Raw genomic sequence first — 27,359 nt, forward strand, 5'->3', positions numbered from 1 at the left:
AAGCTCCCCCGCCCGCCCAGTGCGTCCGGGGTCCATCCTATCCCGGGAGGACTGGGCCTTGGGGCCTCGCGTGGGTGTCAGCAGCCTGGGCACTAGCCGGGGGCCGCTGGGGCCGGTTCCGGGGCCTGGAGGGGCTGCAGGAAGCGGAGGCGGCTCGGGAGTGGCTGGATCGAAGCGGGCGCAGACACCCGAAACGGCTGGGGTGGCCGCGAGCCGGCTGCTGAGTAATCCTGGGCGGCGGGTGGGGGCGGCCCGGCGCCCACGTTCCCCGCGCCGCAGCCGGGCGGCGGCTCCGCCTTCGCGTCCCTCCCCGCCCCCTGCCGGCTGCTGTGCTCGGCTCCCGGCAGGTCGGAGCGGGGCTCGGGGAGCGCGGGCCGCTGCAGCCGCCTCCCGCACCTCGCCTCGGCCCGCGCGGAGCCTCGTGCGCCCATGGCCGGCTCGGAGCAGCAGCGGCCGCGGCGGAGGGACGAAAGCGAACCGGACGCGGCGGCGGCAGCGGCGGCGGCGGCGGCTGCGGCGCCCCTGCAGGACGCGGAGCTGGCCCTGGCTGGCATCAACATGCTGCTCAACAACGGCTTCAGGGAGTCGGATCAGCTTTTCAAACAATACAGGTGACACCGCTCTCCTGACTCTCTGCCCCGGCTGCGGGCACCGGGTGGTCACCTCGGGACCTGCCGCTGCTCCCCTTCCCTGCTCCCCTTCGCCTCCAGGGCTTTATCTGCAGCCTTTGCCCTGCGCCTTGGCCCCATCCTCCTCCCTACCCCACCCCCCGCTGCGTTGTCCCTTCTCTCCCAGACACCGCATTTCCTGCTCACTTTCTGCCCTCCTCGGAGTGCCCAGTGTCTTCTCTGCTGCTTTCCAGCAGTCGCCGGGTCCCCCACCGCACATTGGCTTAGGGGACTGATGCATCGGAGGCAGCGGCGAGCCTGGCACTGGCAGGGTTGAGACTCTGGCTCGCGTGCTGCCTGGGCAGCCTTTGTGACCCCAGCGCCGCCCGAGGCACCCGTGCGGGGTCCTTGTGTGGCGCTCTGCTTTGTATCCTTCGGCATCCCCGATGCTTTTGTTGTTTAAAGACAGTGTAGTGTAATTATCGCGCTGTGCAGAAACTTACAAATTTCAGACCAAACTCTGATCGCCCATCTCTGCCTATCCTTTCAAAACCTCAGTCTTCGAAATGAGTTACTGATGTCTTTCAAGAGGTGGATTTATTAAGAATTTCTCTAGTAAGAAGAAAGTAGAGGGGAGATATATATATATATATATATATATATATATATATATATATATACATATATATGTATAATACGGAAGAATGGGAGGGGAAACACGCGTGTTCCGTCTTTGAAAAATTCTACTCAAGAACTGAGTCTAGTAGCTTTCCTGCTGTTGTGGAAGGATCCTTCGCTTCCCTGGGAACGTAAAACCTCCAGGTGTCCTGCTTCAGGAAGCGAACTGGTTTGCCCTGTGAATGTAGACAGGCAGTCGGATGCCTAGAGGCCGTCCTGAACATGTTTAAGGGCGTATGTTCGGAGTTTCTTGAAGGCTGTAGTTTAGATTGAAATTAGCGAATCGCAGTGTAGTTGTGCTGGAGAATTGAGTGTGTTAGCAAATGAGAAATGCTTAGACTTCAAAGAATGGTGGTTTCCACTGAGCCCAGCAACTGCTCTACAAATAGCAAAAGCAGGTATCTTGCAACTAGGAACTTTTCAGGACGCCTGGTTTACTTTGTTGTTTTTCTCTTGAGACATAGTCTATTATTTGTAGCTCAGGCTAGCCTCGATCTTACTGTGTCGGGGATTATAGGCTTGCACCCCACACCTTGGCTTTACTGTAGGTTAACTTTTAAGTCGGCTCCTTGACAGGTCTGAAAATGAAAACATTTGAACGCACTCAGAATGTCTTATTTAAAACACACACACACACACAATTTTGATTTGAGCTGAGTTTCATCCAAGGCTTTGATGGAGGATTTTTTAAAAGTTACTAATTCTATATTATAGCTTGCTCATAGGTTTGTTTTAATTAAAAAAAATTTTTTTTTGAAACAGAGTTTCACTATGTAGCCTTGGCTAGCCTGAAACTCACTAGATAGACCAAGTGGTAATGTTCCTGTCACATGGAAAGCAGGAACCTTTTTCTTTATTTAGCCTCGTGGTTCTCATCCTGTGGGTTGCAACCCCTTTGGCAAGCCTCGATCTCCAAAAATATTTACATTACAATTCACAACAGTAGCAAAACGACAGTTATGAAGTAGCATCAAAAATAATTTTATGGTTGGGGGGTCACCACAGCATGAGGAACTGTATTAAAGGGTTAAGGGTTGAGAAGCATTGACCAGTTTCATGGGAGGTCAACAGAGGGCTGGTGACAGAGATGCATCTTAATGGCATTTTTCTGTAGGGAAGGAGACGAAGAAATGTGTAGCTGGGAGCTGTCTACTGGGTTTTCCAATGGGAACTGGGAATAAGGAAGAGGAAAAATATTGTGATACCTGTTTTTTGCCAAGCACAAGTACCAGCCGCATTCCTTCATCCGTTCTCACTGTTAGTGTGGCCGTGAGGTCCATCATCCCGGTTCTAAATCAAGACTTGGGTTCCACCGTTCTTCCTCCGTTGCTAAGTTTTTGAGAGAGTTGCAGTCTGCCCTGGACCTTATTCCCAGTGTTGTTACTGCTTTAGTTGGGATGGAGGGAGGGAAGACAGAATGACTGACAGCATTATCCCATCAGCTTCCCCTCGCTCCATCTGCTGTGTTGGGATGCGGAAAGACCTTGCGTTCCTCCCACTTCCAACATGTGCTGCTTCTCACTCATGTGCTGGGAAGCACATTGCATAGAAGGACGGTCAGAAACTGGCTTCCAGTGACTGGGGCACAGTCTAGCCCTGCCCCGTTGTGGATGCTGACTTTCAGTTTCTCAAAAACTGCTTCATTGCCTGTAAGACGAAGGTAGTGGTGACGGTGCCCATTGCAGTGTGACTGACAGTTAAACATAACAGGAAGAGAGCTGGGGACAGGGATGCAGCTCAGCTGGTTGGGTTCTTGCCTCCTGTGTGTGAAGCCTTGGATCCGATTCTTAGGCTTCCACACCACTTAAACTGGGTGTGGTGGTACATGCTTGAGAGTCCCAGCATTCTGGAGTAAAGGCTGAGGATCAGGATGGGAAGGTTATCTTTGGCTACATAGTGAATGTGAGATCGTCCTGGGATACAAGAGACACTGTCTCAGACAGACAAACAAATTAAAAAACAAAAACAAAAAACAACCCAGTATTAACAAGAATCATCAGAACCTGAAGCCAGGTGTGCATGCAGTTATAACTAGCCACCTTGGTACGCCGTGTGTGCAGGCGGTGAAGGCTAGCCATCTTGGTACGCCAAGTGTGCAGGCGGTGAAGGCTAGCCATCTCGGTGTTTGTTGCTGCCACCACCATTTCAGCACAAGGCAGAATGCCCCGTTCATGCAGCTAGCTCTTACAGATACATTTTAGATGACATCTGCTTTATTTGCTTATTTAGTGCATATGTGGGGGGATGTACATATCATGTGGTGCCTGGGGATCAAGCTGGTATCGTCCGGTTTGGTGGTGAGCACCTCTACCACCTGAGCCATCTTGACAATCCCGAGCTCACCTCAGGGACCACATTTGACAGTCATATGATACTTTAGGAAAGTTTTTTTTTTTTTTTTCCTGTCCTGCCGTGAATGACCTGCTGGACACTCAACACTGACTTCATGGCCAGCGTTTGAGTGTCACTTCTCGCTCTGCTTGTCCACAGGGGGGTGAGGACCAGAGTCTTAGCTGTTGTTTTATCTGAGCTGCTCCATTTACCAGTAAAGACCCAGGAGTCAGATATTGGGGTGAAAACCTGATAGATCAAAGAGATGGCGGAGGAGCAACCAGGTGACCTTCTCCTTTTTACCAGAGACCCAGCAAGCATCTCTCCACACATTCCAGACCAAAAAAGACCATGAATCTCTAAGTCTCTCCCTACTACTTCCTTGCGCCTCTCTATCCAGCTCCCTGGGTCCTCCACACTCTCTGTGGCTAATTCTTGTCAACTAGTCGCTGGCTCCACCCCTGTCCCAAGGTTAATTTTATTAACAGTCTTGGAGTTTCACAACACCATCAGATATCCCACAACACTAGCTGTTTCCTTCTTACTGTCCTTCTAACAGTGGCCTACTCCACTTTCTGGTAAAAGTCTCTCCTTCAGACGAACAAAGAAACACTGTCTATTTAGCATTATCGTAAGTTTTTTTTTTTTTTAAGTAAGAAGGTCATTTTCTCATGCCACATTAAGGAGATGAGAAGTTTCATCAATAGGTACCACATGAGCAATGGTCACTTGTAGAAACTGCTTACAACGAAAGCCATTCTGGATTGTATAGCACAGATGTGTCTCCATGGGGATTAGAAATACCCGCCCAGCGGAGACCCTGCTAACTCTGCTCCTCCTGCAAATGGCAATGTGTGTGCTCAGCCACTGTCGGGCACTTGGAGATGTCTCCACAGAGGCCAGGACAGGCTTGTGCTGTGGTATGAATGTGCTTTGTGTCTCTCTGCTGTATTGAATTTAAAGACCTAGCTATCCAAAGAGATGGAACCTTTGGGAGATGGTTAAAGCCTTGGCACTATTGGAAGGGGGAACCTTTAGGAGGTGGGACCCGGGGCTTGAGCGTATTTCTCATGGCACCCTCTGGTCATTCTTAAAAGTCTGTCACAAAAGGAGGAAGCCTGGCCCTACCTGTGCTCTTTATCTCTACCCATGCCACGTGACTCCATATGCCTGTATATCAACTGATCATGGACTGTGACCCTCCATAGCACTGAGCTTAAGAAGAATTTCTGTAAAAGTACTCCCTGTCAGGTATTTTGTTATAGTAAGGAAAAGCTGTCTGGCTAATGCCTCAGGACTGTTCTGTTTTGAGCCCAAGGCTGGCCGTGCTTGTCAGTTCATGATACTCCTGTTCCCAGAGCTCAGGGCTCTCGTGCAGTGGTCCACACATTAAGCTGCTGCTGGCTGTGTGACCCACACTCAAACCTTGGGGCTGACGATAAGACAAAGTTGGTGAGGTGCCTGAGAGTCTCAGTGTTGGAGAGGTCACTCACAGGTCATTGTAGTGTGCAAGGACAAAGGTGAACAGTGCCGGGCCCAGCCAGAGGACATTTTACAGAGGAAATGCTGCCCGAGCTTCATGCAGAGGAAGTCAGTTGAAGGAGAGGAGCTGGGGGAAGATGAAAAGGAGGATGTGAGAGATGGTGTGGTTTAAGCTAGGTTTGGGGGAGGAGCCGGTGGAAACTCAGGTAGGGCAGACATGGAGGGTCAAAGCTGCAGTGTGCTGAGTAGCAGCTGATGTTGCGCGGATGGTTTTTCTGTTTTTTGCTTTCCTCTCTCCTCTGGTTGGTGCATGTTGCCTGGGAGTCGGTGATTTTTTCTTAGGGCTGTTTTGCTGTTAGATATCAGCTCCCTGTTCCCTGAGACAGTTGTGTGTTTGTGCTGTCATGACCATAATCCACTCCTGGGGTTCCTCCATCCTGATGTGACACGGTTGTTTCCTCTTTATGTCTTGAAGGTCTTTTAATCAGAGGGCTGGTAGGAGGGGGGCAGATGTGAAGCTCTGAGGATAACCAGATGTGGAGCGTCAATGAGCTTGGTCATTTCTGTTCCCATAGGAATTACCCGACATTTAGCCTCTGTCCTCCCGTAATGGCTACCGTCACACCACCTGCTTTCTCTCGTCATCTTTTTTTGGGGGGAGGGGGAGACGGGGTCTCATGTAGCCCAAGCTAGCTTCAAACTTACTATATAACAGAGAATGAGACTGAACTTCTGATATACCTACCCCTCTACCTCCTGAGTGATGAGGTGACAGGCATGCCCCTCACCATGCCCCAGTTTATGTGGTGCTAGGGATCAAATTCAGGGTTCCCTGCCTTTTAGGCATGATTCTACCAACTGAGCTGCATCCCATCCATCTCTTGGCATCATTTTGACAAGGTCTTATTCTGACAGTATTGCTACCAGTTTCTGGCTGTGGATATTACTGAAGTAATAAGCATATTAAAGAATGTGCTGAGAATGCATAGAATCCTGTGTTCAATCCCAAGCATGGCAAATGTGTGTATGGGCCATTAAGCATGCACCAATGTTAACTATGCACAAATAAGTAAGGATTTGATAGAGAAAGAAGACATAGGTAAGATTATGAATTCTGTTTTTCTTTTTTATTTTAAATTATAAAATGCCCCAAAGCATTAAAAGTAAAAGAAAGAAAACTTTGTGATAAATAATGTGTGTGTGTGCACATGTGTGCATTGCGTGTACAGATCCTAAATTGCTCAGCACAGTTATGGAACATGTTATGGAGTTGTGTACTGTATGTCTGTATTTTGAGAACATATTGACTGTGGAACTAGGATTATTGCTGCAGAGATGGTTTGGTATCATTCAGGGGGTGGAAAGTGTTCCGGCCTGCTGTCTGTCTTTGCAAATAAAGTTTTATTGGGCCACAGCCGTACTCATTTGATCATCTCTGGCCTGTAGCTGCTTGTGCATCACAGCTTCAGCAATAGGTAGTTGTGGCAGACCATAAGCTAGCCCAGGTACAAACCATGTCAGGCTGGTAGGGCCCAAGCTTCTTCCCTGCCCCACACCGCGTCAGACCAGTGGAAGGCAGAAGCTGAGAGGATGTAGGAAGCTCAGGGGTGGTAGGGTAGCTCAGCTTTGCTGCTGGAGTCTGGATAAATCCTTAGATGCAGAAATTCAAGAAAAATAGAGGACTGTGAGCAAAAATGGTTTGAGGGACTGGTAGAAACACTGGTAAGTTCGTCTGTTGGCTCTTCTGTCTTCCGCCCTTCAGGGGGTGGACGGCTCATCTTGATTTCCTTCCACCTGTTGTAATTCATGGAAAGGTCCCAATTAAATATTCCTTCAGAATTCATTTAGCTGAAGTGGGATTCTTTTTAAAAATGTAGTTGCCCAAAGAGTAATGGGAGGGCTTAGAGGAAATTAATAGCACCCCCTCAAAAGTGCCCACCCTCCCCAAACCTTAGGTTGTGGCATGGGTGCATTCACACATACATGTGTACACACACACACACACACACACACACACACACACACACACACTTATGCAGATGCAAAGTTAAGAGTGGGCCTCCAGAAAGTCTGTATGCTCTGAGTCACTCCCACTGTGGTGACAGCTACGTCAGTTAGACGACATGTTTCCTCTAAGCCAGTCGAGAAAAGCCCTATGAGGTTTTGAGGAGGCTAAGAAAACAAGAGAGAAATAATATTGGACCATGGAGACTTTTCTATTGTATTTTTTAAGGTTCATTTTAATTTTTAATTTTATGTATGTGTGAATGGGTGTATGCGCATGTGAGTGCAGTGCCCACAGGAGCCAATAGAGGGCATCAGATCACTCTAGACCTGAAGCTGTAGGTAGTTATGTGCTGCCTGACATAGATGTTGGAACTAAACTTGGGTCTTCAGCACCAGCAGTAAGTAACTGCCAAGCCATCTCTCCATCCTTCCTTCTAGTCTAGTTGACGAAACCGTTTGTAGATCTCAGGTGTTTCTACCTTTCACAGGCTGTTTGAGCTTTACATACACCATTTTCTCACCCAGGTTTCTTTAGTAACAGCAGTGAGACTTGAGAGGGGTTAATGCAAAGGCCTCAAGGAAAAGAAAGCGCTAAAGAAATACAGGAAGCCAGTGGCTGTGTAGGCCAGATGAAGTTCCCCTCAGTGTTAAAACTCTGTCTAGTGCTAACTCACACTGTGAGGGGATGAGGCTGGGTGGGGAAGAACTGGTGTCTGCCTTACGCTATTCTCTGTGGTTTCACTTTTCATAGTTTCAATTACTCACAGTCAACCACAGTTTGAAAATGTTACAAGGAATGTTCTAGACATAAACAACTCATACATTTTTATTTTATTTCATTTTAGTTTTTTTTTTTTTTTTTTTTTTTCTGAGACAGGGTTTCTCTGTGTAGCTTTGCGCCTTTCCTGGAACTCACTTGGTAGCCCAGGCTGGCCTCGAACTCACAGAGATCCGCCTGGCTCTGCCTTCTGAGTGCTGGGATTAAAGGCGTGCGCCACCACCGCCCGGCCTTCATTTTAGTTTTTTGAGACAGATTCTCACTGTAGGCCAGGCTAGCTTCAGACTCCTGCCTCAGCCTCCAAGTCCTGGGATTACAGGAGTGTGTCACCACATCTGGCCAATTCATACATTTGTAATACTTTATTATAATACATTGTTATTAATTGTATTTTATTGTTATTCTCTTACTGTGTACAATTTACAAACCAAACTCGATCATCCATGTAAGTGTGAAGAAGGAAAACACAATTCAGAAGGTTCGGTATGGTCAGTGCTTCAGACGTTCACTGTGGGGCTTGAGCTGTGTCTCTTGAAGATGAGACAAGACACAGTACCTCCTTCAGCATTTACTATGTTCCTAGAACCAAATTCTGAATATGGTACCCATTCAGAATCAACACTGAGCCATCCTTTGCGTGTGAGACTGTGTGGGAAATGCACCCCACTTTCTGAACAGGGAGGAGCGGAGGTGTAAGTTTGGATAGAATCGTCTGTACAGTTGCCGTGTGGGCACATCAGCCATGACTTCTCCACATCAGTAAGATTGAGATGAGCTTGTCTCCTTTCCTCAGACTGGTGGGCATTTTGCCATCCTTTCTGCTCTCTAAGGCTTGTCTTCATCTCTTCCTGTTCATCAAAGAGTTCCAGATACAAGGTACACACAGGTACATGTACAAGAAAGACCTTCAGAGAGCTCCCCAGAAGGACGTCTGCGTCAGATGCCGGGGTGTGTCCCCAGAGCCCTTCCTTCAAGGGGGCCTGGCTAACTTACTGTCTCTGTTCACATCTGCTTGAGAGGCACTTCAGCCCTTGTTGGGTCTTTTCACAAGCTGTAGCACCAGTGAAATCACTAACTGAGCCTCCCCCTCCTCCCAGTACATCAAAATGAACAAGGTGGCTGCTGGGTAGTACTTGTGGAGTGGCGGCCACATACACAGTTCTTTGGGGATTTCACTCCTCACATAATTATGCTCCCAGTGGGGAGTGCTTTGATTGTTTCCATTGAACAGACAGGAGAAGCACAGTGACAGGATGGAAAACTAAGGTCGCATAATAGTAAATGTGCTGGGGCAGGTCTGGTCCTAGAGTCGAGTGACCACTGCACATGACCTCTGTTTTTCCTGTAAAAGTTTCCAAAGAGAATCCACTGAAGAGACCCGTTGTTCGGGCAAGTTCTCCAGGCAGTATGTGACCTCTTTCTGCCACCCAGAAACTCCTCACCACCACCCAGTTCGTGTAAGATGCCCTGAGTCCCTCTCCCACTGGAATAGTTGACATTACCCAACCTGTTGTGGACTTTGCCATGCCCTCTTGGCTTCATATATTTAAACACACGTGTGAGTCTGTGTGTCTGTGTATGTCAAAGGTCAGAGGACATTTATCTGGGAGTTGGCTCTCTCATTCCACCATGTGGGTCCCTGGGATTGAACTCAGGATGTCAGGCTTGGCAGCAAGCACCTCTACTTACTGAACCATCATCTGTCCATCATCTGTCTGGCCCTGTTCTTCATCCTTCACGGTGTCACATTCTCACCCTTGTCTCATCTGTAGGAAAGGGCTTTGGTTGGAGAGGCTTCCTGTGCACACAGTCCCTGAGGTGGCTGGAGTTCTCTGAGTTCTGGGAAGTGTTAAAAGCACGTCCCCACCAAGCGCATCTCATTCCCCTGGCAAGCCCCTGTGGACAGCAAGCCTGTTTCCTCAGCCTCTTTCTGGTCCTCCCTAAGGCGTCTCTAAACAGCCCATGTCTTGGTTGGTCTGTTATGCATAGTAGCTTCTTATAAAGACCCTCTCTGAAGAGAGCTCATTAATCGGGACCCCAGACTCTGCAGGTGGCAGAGCGACTGAGCCAGGGAAAGGAGAGATGAGACCATGTCCTGTGTCATCCATCACAGATGGAGGCCGGGAGCCTCAGGAACAGCCAGATTGCTCATTTGTTCCAGTAATGCTGTGCCTCTGGGAGATGCTGAGAACCATAGACATGGGTTGGCGAGATGACTCAGCTGTCAAAGGCTAGGCTCACAACCAAAAAAAAAAAAAAAAAAAAAAAAAAACAAGCACAGGCATTAAGATAAAGAAGACAACGTCTCACACTCAAAAGTTGCCAGAGATCTTTGGATACATGTTTTTGTCTTTTGAATAAATGATTAAACCATAGAAAACAGCAACAGCCAGAGCAGGTCACTGAGGAAGCACAGCAGGTAAAAGCATTTGCTGCACAAGACCCAGGACCTGAGTTGACCCCTGGAACCCACATCAAGTTGGAAGAAAAGGACCCACCCAACCCCACAAAGTTGTCCTCAGCCCTCTACAAACACCATGGTACACGGGTTCTCTCTCTCTCTCTCTCTCTCTCTCTCTCTCTCTCTCTCTCTCTCTCTCTCTCTTCCTCCCTCCCTCCCTCCCTCTCTCTCTCTCTCTCTCTCTCTCTCTCTCCCTCTCTGTCACACACACACACACACACACACACACACACACACACACACACACACATTTAAGTAAATAAATAAAAGCAGGTCCCCTTTACTGGCCAGGGCACAGTGTCTTCAGGTGCTCCCCATTCCTGGTATGCTGTAGGGCATGCCTCCTGATGCAATTTGAGGTACTCCAGAGCAGCCCCAAAATTTCGATTCTACCTCCCATAAACAGGGAGTGTAACTACTGTCTAGAATCTTCCATCAATTCTTTCTTCCTGGTGCAGCCCAGCGCCCTGGCTGAGCAGGGTTGGAGAGCCATCCTGGAAAACACGGCACCAGTGAGGGTCTATGTCCCAGTCAGTGTCTGCAGGACTGTGAGCATCACCTGCACCTGGCTCAGGGAGGTGTGATGCTGGGGAGCAGAGTTCTTCAGTGGGCTGTGCTGTGACAAGGCCAGCCTCACCGGGGAGCTTTCTATAGCCATGACTCTTGATGGTGTCACACCTGTGCCTTCTTTGCATGGCAGACAGTTTGTGATTCCCCCTTTGTGGTCTGAAAATGAGATTGGCAGATGAAATATCCTGTAGTATAAAGAAGCAAACATTATAAAACAAATTCATAATTCCAATCCCGTATACTCAGCCTGCTTTCACCAGGAGAATATGTAGTTAGACGCTGTAGCTCTAAGTAGGGAACAGATTTGGATGTAACAGAAGATGAGACTCTTTCGCACACAGGTAAAGAATGAAAGGGTTGTGCACTTTAACAGAAAGGAAGTTGCAGCACATTTCCCTGTGTTAAGAGAAAAGGTGTGTGACCCTAACAGGGAGAATCCAGGCTGGGTCAGGCTACCTTTGTCCGGGAAGTGTCAAAATAACTAAGTTCCTGTTGAAGAACACGAGTATACCCTGACCCAGGGTCTTGGCAAACAGTAGTTGCTTGAAATCCCATCCAGTCAAGACTATAGAAGCAGTACTAGGCATGTAGGGCTGCCTAGTTCATCTAGGTGATGAACTTCAAAGGCTTTGCAGGGGAGTTGGGCAACATCCATATCCGAGTCAAATTATAAATTAAGAACCAGGGGCTAGAGAGATGGCTCAGTGGTTAGGAGTGCATACTGCTCTTGTAGAGGACTGTAGCTAGAATTTTTCTCTGGGTCCCGCCAAGCCCTGACAATCCCGTAGCTCACTTATAAAATAAACATACAGATGCTGATATCATTTAAACTGCTCGACCATTAGCTCAGACCTACCATTGTCTAGCTCTTACTCTTTTTTTTTTTTTTTTTTTTTTTTTTTTGGTTTTTTCAAGACAGAGTTTCTCTGTGTAGCTTTGCTCCTTTCCTGGAACTCGCTTTGGAGACCAGGCTGGCCTCGAACTCACAGAGATCTGCCTGCCTCTGCCTCCCGAGTGCTGGGATTAAAGGCGTGCGCCACCACCGCCCGGCTCTAGCTCTTACTCTTATACTCAGCCCATTTCTACTAATCTGTATGTTGCCACGTGTTCCGTGGCTTTATCTGCTGCCTTTACATGCTGCTCCCTGGACGGCAGGCTGGCATCTCTTTCCGACTTCCACCTCCCAGCCTCTCCTCTCTCTTTGTCCCGCCTATCCCATATTTCCTGCCTGGCTACTGGTCAATCAGTGTTTTATTTATTCACAACATATAGGACATCCCACAGCAGAGGACCCAAGTTCAATTCCCAGAAACCATATCAGGTGACTCTCAGCCACCCATAACTCCATCTCCGGGGACCCAACACCATTTTCTAGGTACTATGCTGAAGAACAAATGGAGCGATGTGTTGGCTTTATAGTAGACATGTTTAGGATTATAGGTAGTCTAGATGACTCAAAGCTATGGAGAATGCACACAGGTTTTCTGTAAATACTGAGGGTCTGAACCATGAGGGCCTGAACCATGAGTGCCTGAAGCTAGTCTCCCTGAGTACCAGGGATAGTCATAACTATTTCTGTGTAAATAGAAATAAATTAAAGCAGTTTTATATCTCATAATTTTCAGAGATGTGCGGTGGTGTGGGACAGAGTGCCAAGAGCTCGCACACAGCAGAATGGCTTGAATCTGGGTCCTGTCCTACCCCAGTGATTATTTATGTCAATTCCAATGGCCCCACAGGTTTCCAAAATGCGTCTCCAGAGAAACCCTGGGGCGGGGAGGTTCAGAATGGGCTTCCTTATCTGTGAGTCCTCAGTTCGGTCTCCCACTCATAGTCCAAGCTGGAGCTGAGGCTGTATGAGCGTGGTGGAGGATGGTGGAGGATGTTGTATCTAATGTTATCTGTGGCCACAGTACAAATTTCCTTGGAGGTTGAAGAGCCCCCAGGTTGAGTCTCATAGTTACTGATCTGAAGTATCAGTTTTTCTTGGTTACACACATGCTACTTTTAGGTCCCAAATAGTTCCTGGAAACATTGTTATCCCCAGTTCTCCTGTCCCTTACCATGTACACTCAAAGCCATCAAGGGACCTTCCTTTTGTCTTACCCAATGCCGAACTAACCTGTAGGTCCTGGGCCTCTTCCTTATTATTACTCAAGTCTTCATAGCTTTGAACTGCAGGGTATTGACTAATCTGTATCCTTTCCAGAAATCCAGTAAGCTTTTTATTACATCTATTATACAAATTTAAAACATGTTTTTAAAATTTTAAAACCCACATCTCCAGAAAGGAGGGCACAGTTGCCTAAAAGTTACCTAGCCCAAAGGACCATTTTCTGGTGGGGAGATAGGACAGGATGCCTTGTGGTGACCCTCCGTCTCCGTCCTTGTGTTTAGAAGCAGCTGATAGGGCCCCAAACTACAGAGTGCCTTCCCTCTCTCACTCACGAGGCGACATCAGCTGCATGGTAGCCCAGCCTGTTCTGACAGGTGCCCTTGCTCATCAAGATTCCTTGCTGGGTGGAGCTTTTCTGGAAGAGTCTGTATCTGGGCCTGAGACTTCTCACTCCCAGTGAGTGACAACTTGCTGTTTGTCACACCGTATAAGCGCCATCTCTACTTTAGGACTGTCCTTTCCTGCCTCACCTCGGGGCCAGGTTCCCCTGGGCTTTACTTCATGTACACTATTCACCGTAAGATAACCATCAAGGACACACAGATGCACAAATTCTTATCCTTTGATCCCACCATTAATAAGACTTTTTAGAAAGTACAATTCCAAAATGATAGGATTTTTGCATCGAAGTTCAAGTTAATTTGCTAAAGGATATATAAACGGAATTGGATTCCAGTCAAATCTCTGCTTTGTGGCCTCCTTAGGGTTGTTCCCAACAGGATGAATCACATGAAAGGCTTGAGTGACGTATTTTCCATCCCTCATTTTGAGCAGTGAATTGCAAAATCTCAAGTTATGCTTTGTCAGGGAAATCTCTGAATATCAGGAAAAGCACTTGACACTCCTCTGTCTGGTAGATCCCGCTCTCCTCTTCTGGTTGAGGCCAACGTGAAGAAGAGGTTGAGTTCATCAGGCCCATGCTGCGGGACAGGACTCTGGACTCCTGAGCTGGAGTGCAGACTTACCGGTTGGGAGTAACTACGTCTCACAATGCAGTCAGTTTCACATTGGTTTAATTGCTCTGAGAAGAATGTTGTTTGCATCTGAAATGCCATTCGCTTCAGCTGTCAGCCACTCGTGCCATCCAAATGGTGTTTTTCATTTTACATTGATGACACCCTCATTAGCTTGAATTATGAAGATAACAGAGTGAGCTAGATAGCACCCCCTTGAAATAACACAGAAAAATAAAAATGGTAAAATGAGAGAAGGGCTGTGGGAGCAACCGTGTCCATCTAAGTCGCTCAGCTGGTTGAGACCGCGGAGATGTCACCTTAGAGGCTCTTTCTTGTTCTGGAAAAATTCCCACTGCTAAACTAACACGGAAGGAGGGCCCTGGGCCAGTTGCACAGTCCCCCTCACGGCTTGGCCCTCGCCTGAGCCTTTGAGAGACGAGAGGGAAGCCAGGCGCTGTCCTTCCTCTAAACAGAAGAATTTTAAGTTGTGAAACAACGAAAGGTCATCACAGAGCTCTTAGGGAAGTTATGGTTGAGGAATCTTGAGAATCATGAAGTAAGCACAGATGAAATGTTCATGCTCTGCAGGGAAAGTGTGGCCATTGGAGGGAGCCACAGACACCTACAAAGCTCAGACTGCATCACAATGAACTGATGTTTATCTGAAATTTATCATGCTGTGTCAGCTGCACTTTGAACTGAGAGAGAGCGAGCTCGCTCCAAAAGGTCTAAATGAGTGTTTAAAATGAATTAGTATTTGGATTGCTCTCATTAACAGATAGATATTTTTAATTATAAACGCATTATTACAATTTGTAGTTATTGCCACATACAATAAATGAACTATTTTGTATCTTAAAGATAAAAAGTAATGAAAATGCCTTCATCAGTTTTACTGCTTTTTAATTTTTTTATTTTTATTTTATTATTTTGTTCATGTGGGTGTTCATCTGTGTGTATGAATGTGGACCACAGGCATGCCCGGTGCCTGTGGAGGCCAGAGGGGGGTCTGCATCAGGTCTCCTAGAGCTGCAGTTGTGGATGGTCGAGAGCCAACACGTGGGTGTTGAACATCCAACACAGGTCCTCTGGAAAAGCATCCCGTGCTCTTAACCACTGAGCCATCTCCACAGCTCCAACCCCGTTACTTCTGGAAAAGTTCTGGTTGGGAGATAGGTTGGAAGGTCTGCAGTTGGTGACAAATGTGGTTTGGATATCACCTTTGCAAGCTGCTTGTCAGAGCAGCCCTGTGCGCAGAGCACAGAGTAGAAATGATTGAAGAGCTTGTCTACCTTATGTCTAAGGGAGAGAAGAGACAGAACCAATGCTAATGTAGTTGAAAGGTATTTGATACCTGTTAATGATAGTAGGGAAAATAAATAATTGGCTATTTAATCTCTAGAAGTATTTTCAGAATACAGCAGCAACTCTAAATGACCACCAGGATGTAGCAACAATTGAACACAGATAAGCAAAACTTGAGGATCTGAAAGTTAGGCAGGCTTAGAGCCGTGCAGTAGACTGCTGCTCTTCACTTGAGTTGTTGGGGACAAAGAGTGAGAGTGAGTGAGGATAAGGCGGTTAATAAACGCTCACTGCTGGGCTGGGGAGACGGCTTGATTGGTAAACTGCTTGCTGTGTGAGCATGAGACCTCAGTTTACCCCTGGTAGCACCCTTGTTAAAAAAGCTGGATGTGACAGTGTGTGCTTGCAGTCCCAGTGCTGGGGGTACAGAGGCAGGAGGATTCCTGCTGTTCAGTAGCCATCCAGTCTAGCTTAGTGAGTTCCAGCACAAGGGAAAGACTTAAAAAATTTTAAAAATAAAATAAAAAGAAAGAAAGAGAAAGAAGAGGCTGACGCCTGAGGAACAGCAGCTGAGGTTCATCTCTGGCCTTAACACACATTTGTTGGAAAGAAAACCCGTTTCTTGCTGGTCATGGTGCCGCACACCTTTAATCCCAGCACTCAGGAGGCAGAGGCAGGTGGATTTCTGAGTTCAAGGCCAGCCTGGTTTAGACGGGGAGTTCCAGGACTCCCCCTCCCTGACCACACACCAGTTAAAATGAAAGATGGTCCTTTTTTTTTTTTTTTTTTTTTTGGTTTTTCAAGACAGGGTTTCTCTGTGTAGCTTTGTGCCTTTCCTGGAACTCACTTGGTAGCCCAGGCTGGCCCCGAACTCACAGAGATCTGCCTGGCTCTGCCTCCCGAGTGCTGGGATTAAAGGCATGCGCCACCACCGCCCGGCTAAAAGACAGTCCTTTTCCCAGTGGAATGGTATTGGCTTCCTTATTGAACATCCCTTGACCATATGTACCAGGATTTATTTCTGGGCTTTTCTCCTATCCCATGGTTTTACAAGTCTGCCTGTCTGCTGCTGGTGGCTACTGTAGTTTGTAGGGAGTTTTAAGGTCAGGAAGTGTGTGACATTCAGCTGTGTCCTTTGAAGATAATTTTTGACTATTTGGAGTCTGAGATTCTGTGTGAATTTTAAGATTTTTTTTTTTTTTTTTGCAAAAATATATTATTGGCATTTTAGCAGCAATTGCGTTAAATTTCTAGATCGTTCTGGGTGATACTGACATCTTAGCAAAATTAAATCTCCGAGTCCATGAATATGGGACACCTTTTCCATCCACTTGCTGCTAACTCCTTTAATTTCTCTCAGAAATATTTTCTAGATTGCAGTGTGCAAGCTTTTCACTTTCTTCGTTAAGTATTTTATTTTTTATTTTTATTTTTTTGGTGCTAAAGTCAATGGAATTACTTTTTAACATTGTTTTAAGTTTTTTTATTGTCATGTAGATAAATGTGACTGATTTTTATATTATTTATATATCCTGCGGTTTTGTTAAATTTTTATTGGTTCCAGCAGTTTTGTGGAATTTTTAGTGTTTTCTACACATACCATTTTGCCATCTGTGAATAGCAATAATTTTATTCTTTTCCAATTTGAATGCCTTTCATTTCTGTTTCTCACCCTTTAGTTCTGGCTGCTGCTTCTCGTGCTGCTGAATAGTAATGAAAATAGGCATCCTATCCTGATCCTTGGACCAGTTTTCGGTCCTTCACCACGGCATGTAATGGTACCTGCAGACTTAGGGTTTTGTGATATTTCTTGAAAACACAGAACAATTATAATTTTCTCATTTGTTATTATGATAAATTGCATATTTTAAGTCTATTTGCTTCTTTGTAGTATACTATCATGTTGGGATGGTGAGTTTTAATTGTCAACTTGACACAATCTAGCGTGGCCTGCAAAGAGTCTCAGTGAGGGATTGTCTAGAGAGCAGGTTGGTCTGTGCACATGTCTGTGAGGGTTTATCTTGATTATATTAACCGTATTGGGCAGACCTGCCCATTATTGGTGACACCAATTCCTAGCAGGACATCCTGGACTGCATTAGAGTGGATAAAGTAGCTGGGGTCGAATGTGCCCGCATCCATTTTTCCCTCCTCTTGAATCTGCATGATGACTGGTTGTCTCAAGTTTCTGATGCCTTTGATTTCCCTACAATGATGAACTGTAATCTGGAATTGTGAGCCAAATAAACGTCTCTTCCTGTGGCTTTGTGAGGGTGTTTTGTCCCAGTAACAGCACAGGAAACTAGGACGTGTGTGAGGCAAGACTGTCTGTTAACTCTAACCCAGTGACTGCACACTGCCCAGGTCAACACTGCCGGCTGTTCTGTTCACTGTGTCCTCTGAACTTCGCCTGAGGGCCACTCACTGTAGGGACTTTTTAAACAGGGGTCCTACTGTGTGTACCACACAGTCCCCAGTTTTTTGGATGTATGGATTCTTTTTGTGATAGGAAAACCTCTTGGGGGATTAGTGAGCGATGTTTAGGCATTTCAGCTAAATTGTTTAATCAGTATAATTAGGTCAAAGTACAAGTTGATATCTCTCAATTGTTTTAATCCTTACATGTACTAGACACTCTGCATACTGTTTACTGACCACTTTAGTGCTTTGTTGTTAACAGTTTATAACTTGGACACTGGACTCAGTGAACTATAAACTCATGAAACTCATCACAGATATAAAGTAATATATAAGTTCAAAGTACAGTTGGCCCCAAGGCTGCTGCTGTGAACTGGGAGCACTGAGATCATGAAGGGTGAACTGGGAGCACTGAGATCATGAAGGGACTGTGCCATTTTATTTTGGTGTAGGCAGATTAGGTCAAGAAGGAAGACATTTAGTTCTTTTTTTCCCTCAGGCGGCTTGGTTTTTTTTTTTTTTTGTTGTTGTTGTTGTTGTTTTGTGTTTGTTTGTTTGTTTTTCCTTTAAGAGACTTCCTTGAATGTAGGTCATTAGCCTAGGGTCAATACAGTTTCAGCAATAAAAAACCTGTTTAATGTAACTGTGTCCCTGGAATAGTTACATAAACGGGGTGGGGGTGGGGGTGGGGGTGGGGTAACATTTATCCCTTACAATTCAAACCTGGGGAGGTGGCTCAGATGGAGGCCTGCTTGCTGCGCGCCCCTCCCCCCATATAACTCCAGCTTCAGGGGATCTGAGGCCCTCTTCTAGCCTCCTTGGGTATTGCTCAGGGCACATTAACATCCTGCTGAAAAAACACACATACATACACATTAAAAAGATCAAAATCTGGGCCTGGAGAGATGGCTCAGAGGTTAAGAGCACTGACTGCTCTTCCAGAGGTCCTGAGTTCAATTCCCAGCAACCACATGGTGGCTCACAGCCATCTGTAATGAGATCTGGTGCCATCTTCTGGCTTATAGACATACATGCAGGCAGAACACTGCATACATAATAAGTAAATAAATCTTTAAAAAAAAAATTTAAAAAAAAAGATCAAAATCTGGTTCTATAAAAATATATATATATATGTTTTAAAAATTGAAACAAACATTATTTCTATTTATAAATTAAATATTTATTTTTTGACCACCTATTTAGGTTAAGATCATCTTGGCACATCCTAGGAAGAAATGTAAGTAAATCAGATGCATTCTCTGTCTTCAAAGACCCAGAAGGTCCACATAGTCTATACTTTAATGGAGTCAAATCACAAGAAGAGAAATAGTGGGTATATTAGTTAGCTTGGGCTGCCATAACAAGATGTCCAAGACTGGGTGACTTTGAGAGCAGACTTATTCCCCAACAGTCCTGGAGGCTAGAGGTCTGAGATCAGGGAGTCAGCATGCTTGAGATCTGGTGACAGCTCTCTTCCTGGCCACCTTCTTGCTGAGTCCTTACATGGTCTTTTCTCTGAGCACCAGCGTGAAGACAGAGTAAGACAGTCTCTTCCTGTCACAAAGCTTCCAGGATGCTGCTCCTATGACCTCATTTGACCTCAATTCCTTCCTAAAAGCTCCATCTTCAGATACAGCCACACTGGGGATTAGGGGTGGGGGGTGGGGTCTGATGGCAAGATGTGGGGGACACAATTCATCCTACAGCCACAGGGATATGTGGCACTTTTGGGGGGCCTCCTGTGAACCTGGAAGGTGGGTGCTGTCATCTCCCCAGTCAGCAGAGGAAGAAGCCAAGGCTCAGAGGAGTTTGGTTGTTTTCTGGGGTCACTCATGCAGTCAGGACTTGGACCCAGGGCCTTGGAAACAGAGGTGCGGTAGAGGAGTTGCCTAGAGACCTAGGAAGGAAGTAGCCTGGGGCCAGGCTGTGTTTTGTTCAGGGTGAAGCAGCCCTGTGGCTGCAGAGATGGCCCTGTGGCTGCAGAGGTGGCCCTGTGGATGTAGAGATGGCCCTGTGGCTGCAGAGATGGCCCTGTGGCTGCAGAGGTGGCCCTGTGGCTGCAGAGATGGCCCTGTGGCTGCAGAGATGGCCCTGTGGCTCTAGAGATGGCCCTGTGGCTCTAGAGATGGCCCTGTGGCTCTAGAGATGGCCCTGTGGCTGCAGAGATGGCCCTGTGGCTGCAGAGATGGCCCTGTGGCTGCAGAGATGGCCCTGTGGCTGCAGAGATGGCCCTGTGGCTGCAGAGATGGCCCTGTGGCTCTAGAGATGGCCCTGTGGCTGCAGAGGTGGCCCTGTAGCTGCAGAGGTGGCCCTGTAGCTGCAGAGGTGGCCCTGTAGCTGCAGAGATGGCCCTGTGGCTGCAGAGATGGCCCTGTGGCTGTAGAGATGGCCCTGTGGCTGCAGAGATGGCCCGGTGTTGAAGGGACTAAGAAGTTGACATGTGTCGGTTAGGTGGCCCTGTGTTGAAGGAACTAAGAAGTTGACGTGTCAGTTAGGTGGTTTCCTATTATGTGCAGAGCCACCAATTTGTAGCTCTGTCCCTTGGGCAGTAGGGAAGTTTGATGGTTTTTAGTAGGAGAGTAATGTAGATGTAAGAGTTATATTTTAGAAAGCTAATTCTAGATCCCAGGGTGGCTCTGTGGTTCAGCAGATATAGGCTGCCAAGCCTTACAATGCAGATTCGATTCCAGTACCCAAATAATGGAACGAAAGAACTCTCCCCACCCCCATCTGCCCAATAAAATTCATCCATTTTTTAAAGTTTTGTTTTGTTTTGTTTTAAACTAATTTGTGTGGTAGTGCACATGTAAGCATGGAAGGGAGAAAATGCTGGGAAGCAATCGCCAGAGCCTGGACAGGGCCAGAGCCTGCACAGGGCCAGAGCCCACACAGGGCCAGAGCCCTCACAGGGGCCAGAGCCCGCACAGGGGCCAGAGCCCGCACAGGGCCAGAGCCATGGCACTTCCTTTTGGTGTCTGTTTGATTGGGGATTGTCAGGGGCAGGAGGAAGGAGGATTTGAGGATCTGGGTCACCATCTAGATGGTCTGTCCTTCAGAGAGAAAGAGAAGAAAGAAAAGGAAGCAGAGTGAACATGAAGGGTTTAGCAATGGGAATTTCCTTTCCCATTTGTCGTTAAAGAACTTGAGTGTGCCCGAGCATATTAGAGACCCTCTTCCCCCAGGATGGGGCCACAGGCAGTTGCTGCCTTTCAAAGGCACTTGCAGCAGGAAGCCAGTAAGCCTTTTATTGTGACTTTTGGGGTAGGGCCAAGGCCTTTCTTTGGTGAGTTTGTGGGTAGATTTTCCAGTTGGCTTTGGTCTGAAGCCACACCCATCGCCGTCCCCAGATTCTTGTATCAGGGTCCCTAAAGTGGTTTGCGAGTCTTTCAGTTTTCTTCCTCCTGCCCTAACCCCAAGGCTGCTTGGAAAGCTATCTGCCCTTTTCAAAGTTCCCCAAAGCCTGTAGTTATTTTTCCATGCCAACATTTTATCCCTAATTTGCATCTGTTTAGACAGTAAACAGTGAAGAATACAGTCCTAGGTACAAGGACAATGGGCACAAATGCTTTGGGGAATAATCCCTAGAGTAAGCATGGGGCTTAACCAGTCAGCAGGAGAGCCAGCTAGACGGAGCCTGGGCTGGGTGAAGGGCGTCTATTTCTCTCCCTCTAATACGGGTTAATCCAGAGACTTAAGAGAGTCACGATTGGCCCACTGGATTTGTGTGTGTGTGTGTGTGTGTGTGTGTGTGTGTGTGTGTGTGTGTGTGTACACATACAAGGACAGTTGAACACGTGCATTTGAAATGGTACGACTGTACTTTTCAGGGCTGCCTTCTAAATTACTCGCTGTCCATGACAGTTACACAAAGAAGAAATAGAGTTTGCAGCAAGTGGTATGTAAGGGTTAACTGAAGATGAGTCTGGCAGTGAAATTTCTCCTTCAGTGAAGCACTGAAGTAAAATTGGTTGAATCCAAGAAAGGAAGGAGGTCTGAAGATTGTGAAGTTACTGGAGAGAGACGGGCGCGAGTCTCTGCTTCTGAAGTCCCGTTCACAGATGCCATTTCTTCATGTTTGCTTTGTTTTGGTTTTCGAGACAGGGTCTCTCTGTAGTTTTGGTGCCTGTCCTGGATCTCACTCTGTAGCCCAGGCCGGCCTTGAACTCACAGAGAAACTCACAGAGATCCACCTGCCTCTGCCTCCCAAGTGCTGGGATTAAAGGCGTGTGCCTCCACCGCCCGGCCATATGTCCTTTCTTAAGGCATCAGTTAAAATGGCCAGGACTCCAGGGCGAGCCCACCAGCTTCAGGCTCTGCCCAAAGCACAGCTCACTGGAGCTGTGAAAAAAGCCCCGCACAAGGTCCACTGTCACAGAACCCGTTACTTCCCCTCAGCGATGGAATAATGTTGAACAGCTAGCCCAGGGTGGGGGCGGTGACTTTTGAGAGTGTTTGGCGACACCTTACAGTGGACCTGCTTCTGACCCAGCAGGCTGGCTGTGGAGAATACACCCAGGCAGTGGCTGGAGGGCAGGTTAACAGTTCAGGGGAAGACTCTGCCCGTCTACAAGATTGAAAACTGAAAGACCACAGGTTGTCTAGTCTGTGGGGTAAGAAGAGCATTGGCCCTTCTCTTTAAGTCAGGAATAGCAGGCCATGGTGGGATGTGTCAGGTCCTCTTCCTTCAGGTTCCCTGATTTGCCTTTGCTACTGAAATGATACAAAGAAAACTTGAACCTCGTAATATCTTTTGCCTGTACGTGTGTGAATGCGTGTGTGTGCATGTGAGTGTGGAGTGCCTGAATGTGTGAGTGTGCACATGAGTGAGTGTGGAGGCCCGAGGTCAATGTCAGGAGTCCACTTTGATTTTTCAGACAAGGCCTCTCTCGGGTCTGGGCGTTTCCTGATGAGGAGAAGCTGGCTGACCAGCAGGTTCTTCCTCTCTGCCCCCAGGGTGCTGGCATCACTAGTGTGCCACCCTGGCTGGCTTTAACGGGGGTGCTGGCAATCCTTTCAAAACTCTTAGAGAGTTCAGAGGTCAGGTGCCCTGACACCCTGTGCAATGTGTGACCCTTCCCTGTGCCCAGGGCCACCATGTCCTATTCCCCCGTGTCTAACCATAGACACTATATGACTCTCTGTTTTAAAAATACATAGGATTATCTATTGTGGTTGCATTGTATTTATGAAATCTCACCGTGTTGAGGATTATAAACCAAGTGTAATTGCTTTTGTTTTGGTTTTGTTTGCTTGTTTGTTTGAGACATGGGCTCCATGGTACCTCTGACTGGCCTAGAACTTGCTATGTACAGCAAGCTGGCCTTGAACTCGTGGAGATGTGCCTGCCTTTGCCTCCTGAGTGCTGTGCTGGGATTAAAGGTGTGTGCCATCATGCTTGTCTGAATTGTAATCATTTTAACTGTTGGACAAAGTGTTTTATCATGTGTATGGAGAACTTACTACTTTACAGTAACTGTTTAGGTAGTTTCCATTTCCTGAGACTTCTCTTAGTGCTTCAGCGAACACTCTTGTCTGTGTGTATAAAACAGGTATGTCTAGACATGGGATTGTTTGGGTTGAGGGATCAATGTTCTACAGTGGCAGATTTCAGGAGTTTTACAGAGGATTATTATTTGCTCGTTAATTACCTCTACTCATATATGCGATATAACTTTAACTTTGGGATGTAAAAAGACGAAACAAGCAGAAATAAATGTATTTTATACATTTCTATTGCATAAGTAAGAAATAGGCCCAATGGTATTGTCGTGGTTTGGATGAAAATGGCCCCCATAGGCTCGTGGAGAGTGACACTGTCAGGAGGTGTGGCCTTGTCGGAGGAAGTGTGTCACTAGGGGTGGGCTTTGAGGTTTCAAATGCTCAAGCCAGGCCCGGTTCCTGCTGCCTGCCAACTACCTGTCCAGCACTGGGTTGTTTAATTCTACAGGTTTGCTGAGTTGACCCACAGAACCTGCTTGGACAAGGGGAGGAGGGCAACTAGTGTGGGGCAGATTGTTGTGGAGACTTTAGAGGTCTGGCCAAGGTGACATTTGGCACACTGCTTTTGTGAGAGTTTGGTGTGGACTCAAATCTCACAGGAGATCCTCCAGCAGCCCTGCTATATTTGGTAGGGCCAAGATGGAGGCTGGTGTCCCTGGGCCAAGGGGGAGAGCAGCACACAGACAAGGACACGGAGTAGAAAGGCCCATGAGACCTGAAAAACTACAGGGTAGGCCCCACTACATACCAGGTTTTATTTTAGGGAGGAAAATATTAGGAATGCCTTTATAATTTCCTTTGCTGAAAGGATTGCACTAGGGTATAGAATATTTCAGCTAGGTGTGGTGGTCCACCCCAGTAATTGCATCACGTGGAGGCCGGAGCAAGAAAATTATAAGTTTGAGGCCAACGTGGGCTACACAGAGGTGTGTGTGTGTGTGTGTGTGTGTGTGTGTGTGTGTGTGTGTGTGTTATATGTGTGTTTGTTATGGAATTCCAAATGTATCTGTGTTTGGAATCTTAGTGACCACAGTTCTGTATACCAGCATTTTGAACAGTTACCTGTAGGATATTGCTGGTTAAGTGTGGCTTGAAGGCATTAGCATCATTTAGGGACTCGACACACTGTGGAGACCCTCAGGTCCCCACCTTGGTGAGAATCTATGAGGGATTATTGTGTCTCAGGAAATGCAAGCAGCTCTGCCTTTTTGTGGCTTAGAAGAAAAATCTAAACAGAATGAATTGTCACCCTGGCTCAGAAGCACACACAGCACAGCTTTGGAAGAAACAGTGTCTTACTGCTGTCATAGCGACTCTGCAACTTAGATTATTGTGTTTCTGGTTGATTTGACAGAACTCTGACAGAAACATCCTGTAGGAGGAGGGTTCTGCCTGGGTCAGAGTTCTGTCTTAGTCACTGTTCTTTTGCTGTGAAGAGACACCGTGACCACAACAACTCTTATAAGAGAGAGCATTTAATTGGGGCTGGCTTACAGTTTCAGAGTTTAGTTCATTTTTATGGCAGGAAGCATGACAGCATGCAGGCAGACAGTGCTGGAGAGGAGCTGATAACTCCACATCCGGATCCACAGGCAGCAGGAAGAGAGAGCCCCGGGCCTGGCTTGGGCTTTGGAGACCTCAACCCACCCCACAGGGACAAACTTCCTCCAACAAGGCCATACCTCCTAACCTTTTTCCATGAGTGCCACTTCCTGATGTCTAAGCATTCAAATATATGAACCTGTGGGGCCGTTCTTACTCAAACCACCACCCAGTTTGAGAGGGTACAGCCCTTTACGGCGGGGAGGACATGGTGGAGTTCATGTGGTGGGAGCACATGTATGGGACTCCCCACACCTCCATGAATCAAGAAGCAATGCTTAGGCTGAGAGAGAGTAGCTGGACTGAAGCCTAAATCACTCACCTCTCATCCACACACTTCTGGCTGAGCCAGACTTCATAACAGTTCTACAACCTCCTCAAACAGCACCACCTAGTGGGGTCCTTGTGTACCAACACATAAGCCTGGTGGGACCTCTGGCATCCAAACCCCCAGAGAGCTTCCAGAAGGGAATCTGCGAGCTTCTGACCCCGTGACCTTGCACTTGGCCTCCGTGCTCTTTCATTACCCGTGGGAAATAGCTGTCAACACACTCTTCAGGGGCGCTGGCCCAGCGGCTTCTCACTTGTCGCTCGCTCCTCTTGGTAGCAGGGGTGGTGAACAGCCCTTGCGATTGTGTGTACCACAGTGATGATATTCTGAGCTGTGGAAACTGTCCTGCTGGCTGACTCATGGACTGAAAATGGAACAGTTTGTCCCCCAGGCTCCTTACCATTAGGATTATGTCATCACTGGGAGAGGATACAGTGGGCTGTTTGCTTTGTCAAACCTGAGGACAATTTTAATATTTAATGCAGACTTCATGTGTGTGTGCCGGTGCAGGTTTCTGCCATAAACACAATTGTACTGCCTTTATTATACTGCAAGGTTAATTATATATATGTTCCATTGTATGTATATTTAAAAGCTTTTTATGTGTATGGGTGTTTCACCTGCATGTATGTCTGTGTACAGGTGTGTGCCTGATGATCCCCTGAAACACGGAGTTACAGAGGTTGTGAACTACCATGTAGGTCCTGGGTCCTCTAAACTTCTGAGCCATCTCTCCAGCCCCTACTTTACCGTTTAATTAGAAAGCTAGATACACAGATAAGGTGACAGGTAATTTAAAAGTAACTCCATAAGAGCCCCTATTCTAGTGCCTCAAATAGTCCTTGGCACATCAAGGTTCTCAAACAGTATTTGTGATATTTTGCATAAGAAAATGGATAGCATAGGTTTCGCAACGTCTTTGCCTTTAAATATTTTGTGGGAAATCACCTGTAACGCCCACTAACCATAAGCAGCGTTTTTCCTGTTTTCTGTCCTGGCTGTGTCATACAGCTTATCGTTTTGTATGTACTGTTTTGTGTTCTGCATTTTTAAAGGCCACAATGACAAGTGACTAGTGTAATTACAAGTTTCAGACTGCCAGTCCTTTCCCGTTTGCTTGTATGTCCCTCAGGTAGCATTGCCCCATCCGACTCATCCTCGAGGCGCACAGGCTGAGAGGCAGCAGGTCTTGCTGGTGATAACACAATTCTGTGGTCAAATCAAACATTTTACACTCTGCCTTTTCCAACAGCCTAGAGTGAGTGTTCCCTTAGGACTGTTTTTGTAATAAATGGCTAAATAATAATTTAGGTGACTATTAAATTTGTGTAACAGTCCATATTTCTCATTACACCCTTATTCCTGGAACTCTACAAGGTATCATAGTTAATACCTTTGTTTAGAACCATTGTTCTTCATTTCATTTCTTTAGGATGTACGCTTAGGAATTTCAGAGAGAGGGAAGGAGAGAGGGAGGGAGAGGGAGCGCTTTTCCAATGTTTTGTATCCATTTTCATTCTCACGGTCACCGTCAATGGTCTGGGTAAAACAATGGGTTACCCACACTTCCGCAGGAAAGGAAGTCCATTTGAGTGTGTTTTCTTTTTGCTCCAAACAACTTGATTTTGGTTTCCCTTGCTTTTGTTGTTGTTGTTATTTGTTTTGTTTTTGAGACAGGGTCTCAGTATGTAGTCCTGGCTGGCCTGGAGCCCACTCTGTAGCCCAGGCTGGCCTCCGCTGTACAGAGATCCCCCTGCCTCTGCCTCCTGAGTGATGGGAATGAAGGTGTTCCTTACCATCCCTGGTACCTGATTTCTGCCTCATAGTCTGATTGTTGGACTGCAATATGGAGCTGTCCCCCAACACCAGCTTCTCTAGTACACTGGATTTTTGACATTGTGTTCATGTGATTAAAATCTTAGTTTAACAAATTTAACCTTAGAGATCTTGTAATTTTTAAGTGAAGTTTTATGGATGTACAACTTACTACTTGAATGTTTACTTAGAAAAATCATAGTATACACATTATTCTTAGACTGAAAGTATTTCTTTTTTTCTTTTCTCCTTCCCTTTCTTTCCCATTCTTTCTTCCTCTTCCTGCTCCTTCTCTCACTGTGTCTTTAAAAAACCTTTTTTTTTATAGCCGGGCAGTGGTGT

The 27,359-nt window shown here is 46.7% G+C and overlaps 1 protein-coding gene across 1 annotated transcript in view; it reads left to right on the top strand.

Annotated features, from left to right (window-relative positions):
* Positions 1 to 414: 414 nt before the first annotated feature.
* The window catches only part of Ttc39c (tetratricopeptide repeat domain 39C), a 90,450-nt gene continuing 63,505 nt past the window's right edge, over positions 415 to 27,359 (top strand). The window contains exon 1 of the mRNA XM_059246228.1: positions 415 to 611. Coding sequence (XP_059102211.1) covers positions 430 to 611 — 182 coding nt within the window. The 5' untranslated portion in view covers positions 415 to 429. The remainder of the gene's footprint in view (positions 612 to 27,359) is intronic.

The sequence above is a fragment of the Peromyscus eremicus genome, chromosome 19 (assembly GCF_949786415.1).
Source record: "Peromyscus eremicus chromosome 19, PerEre_H2_v1, whole genome shotgun sequence".
NCBI lineage: Eukaryota > Metazoa > Chordata > Mammalia > Rodentia > Cricetidae > Peromyscus > Peromyscus eremicus.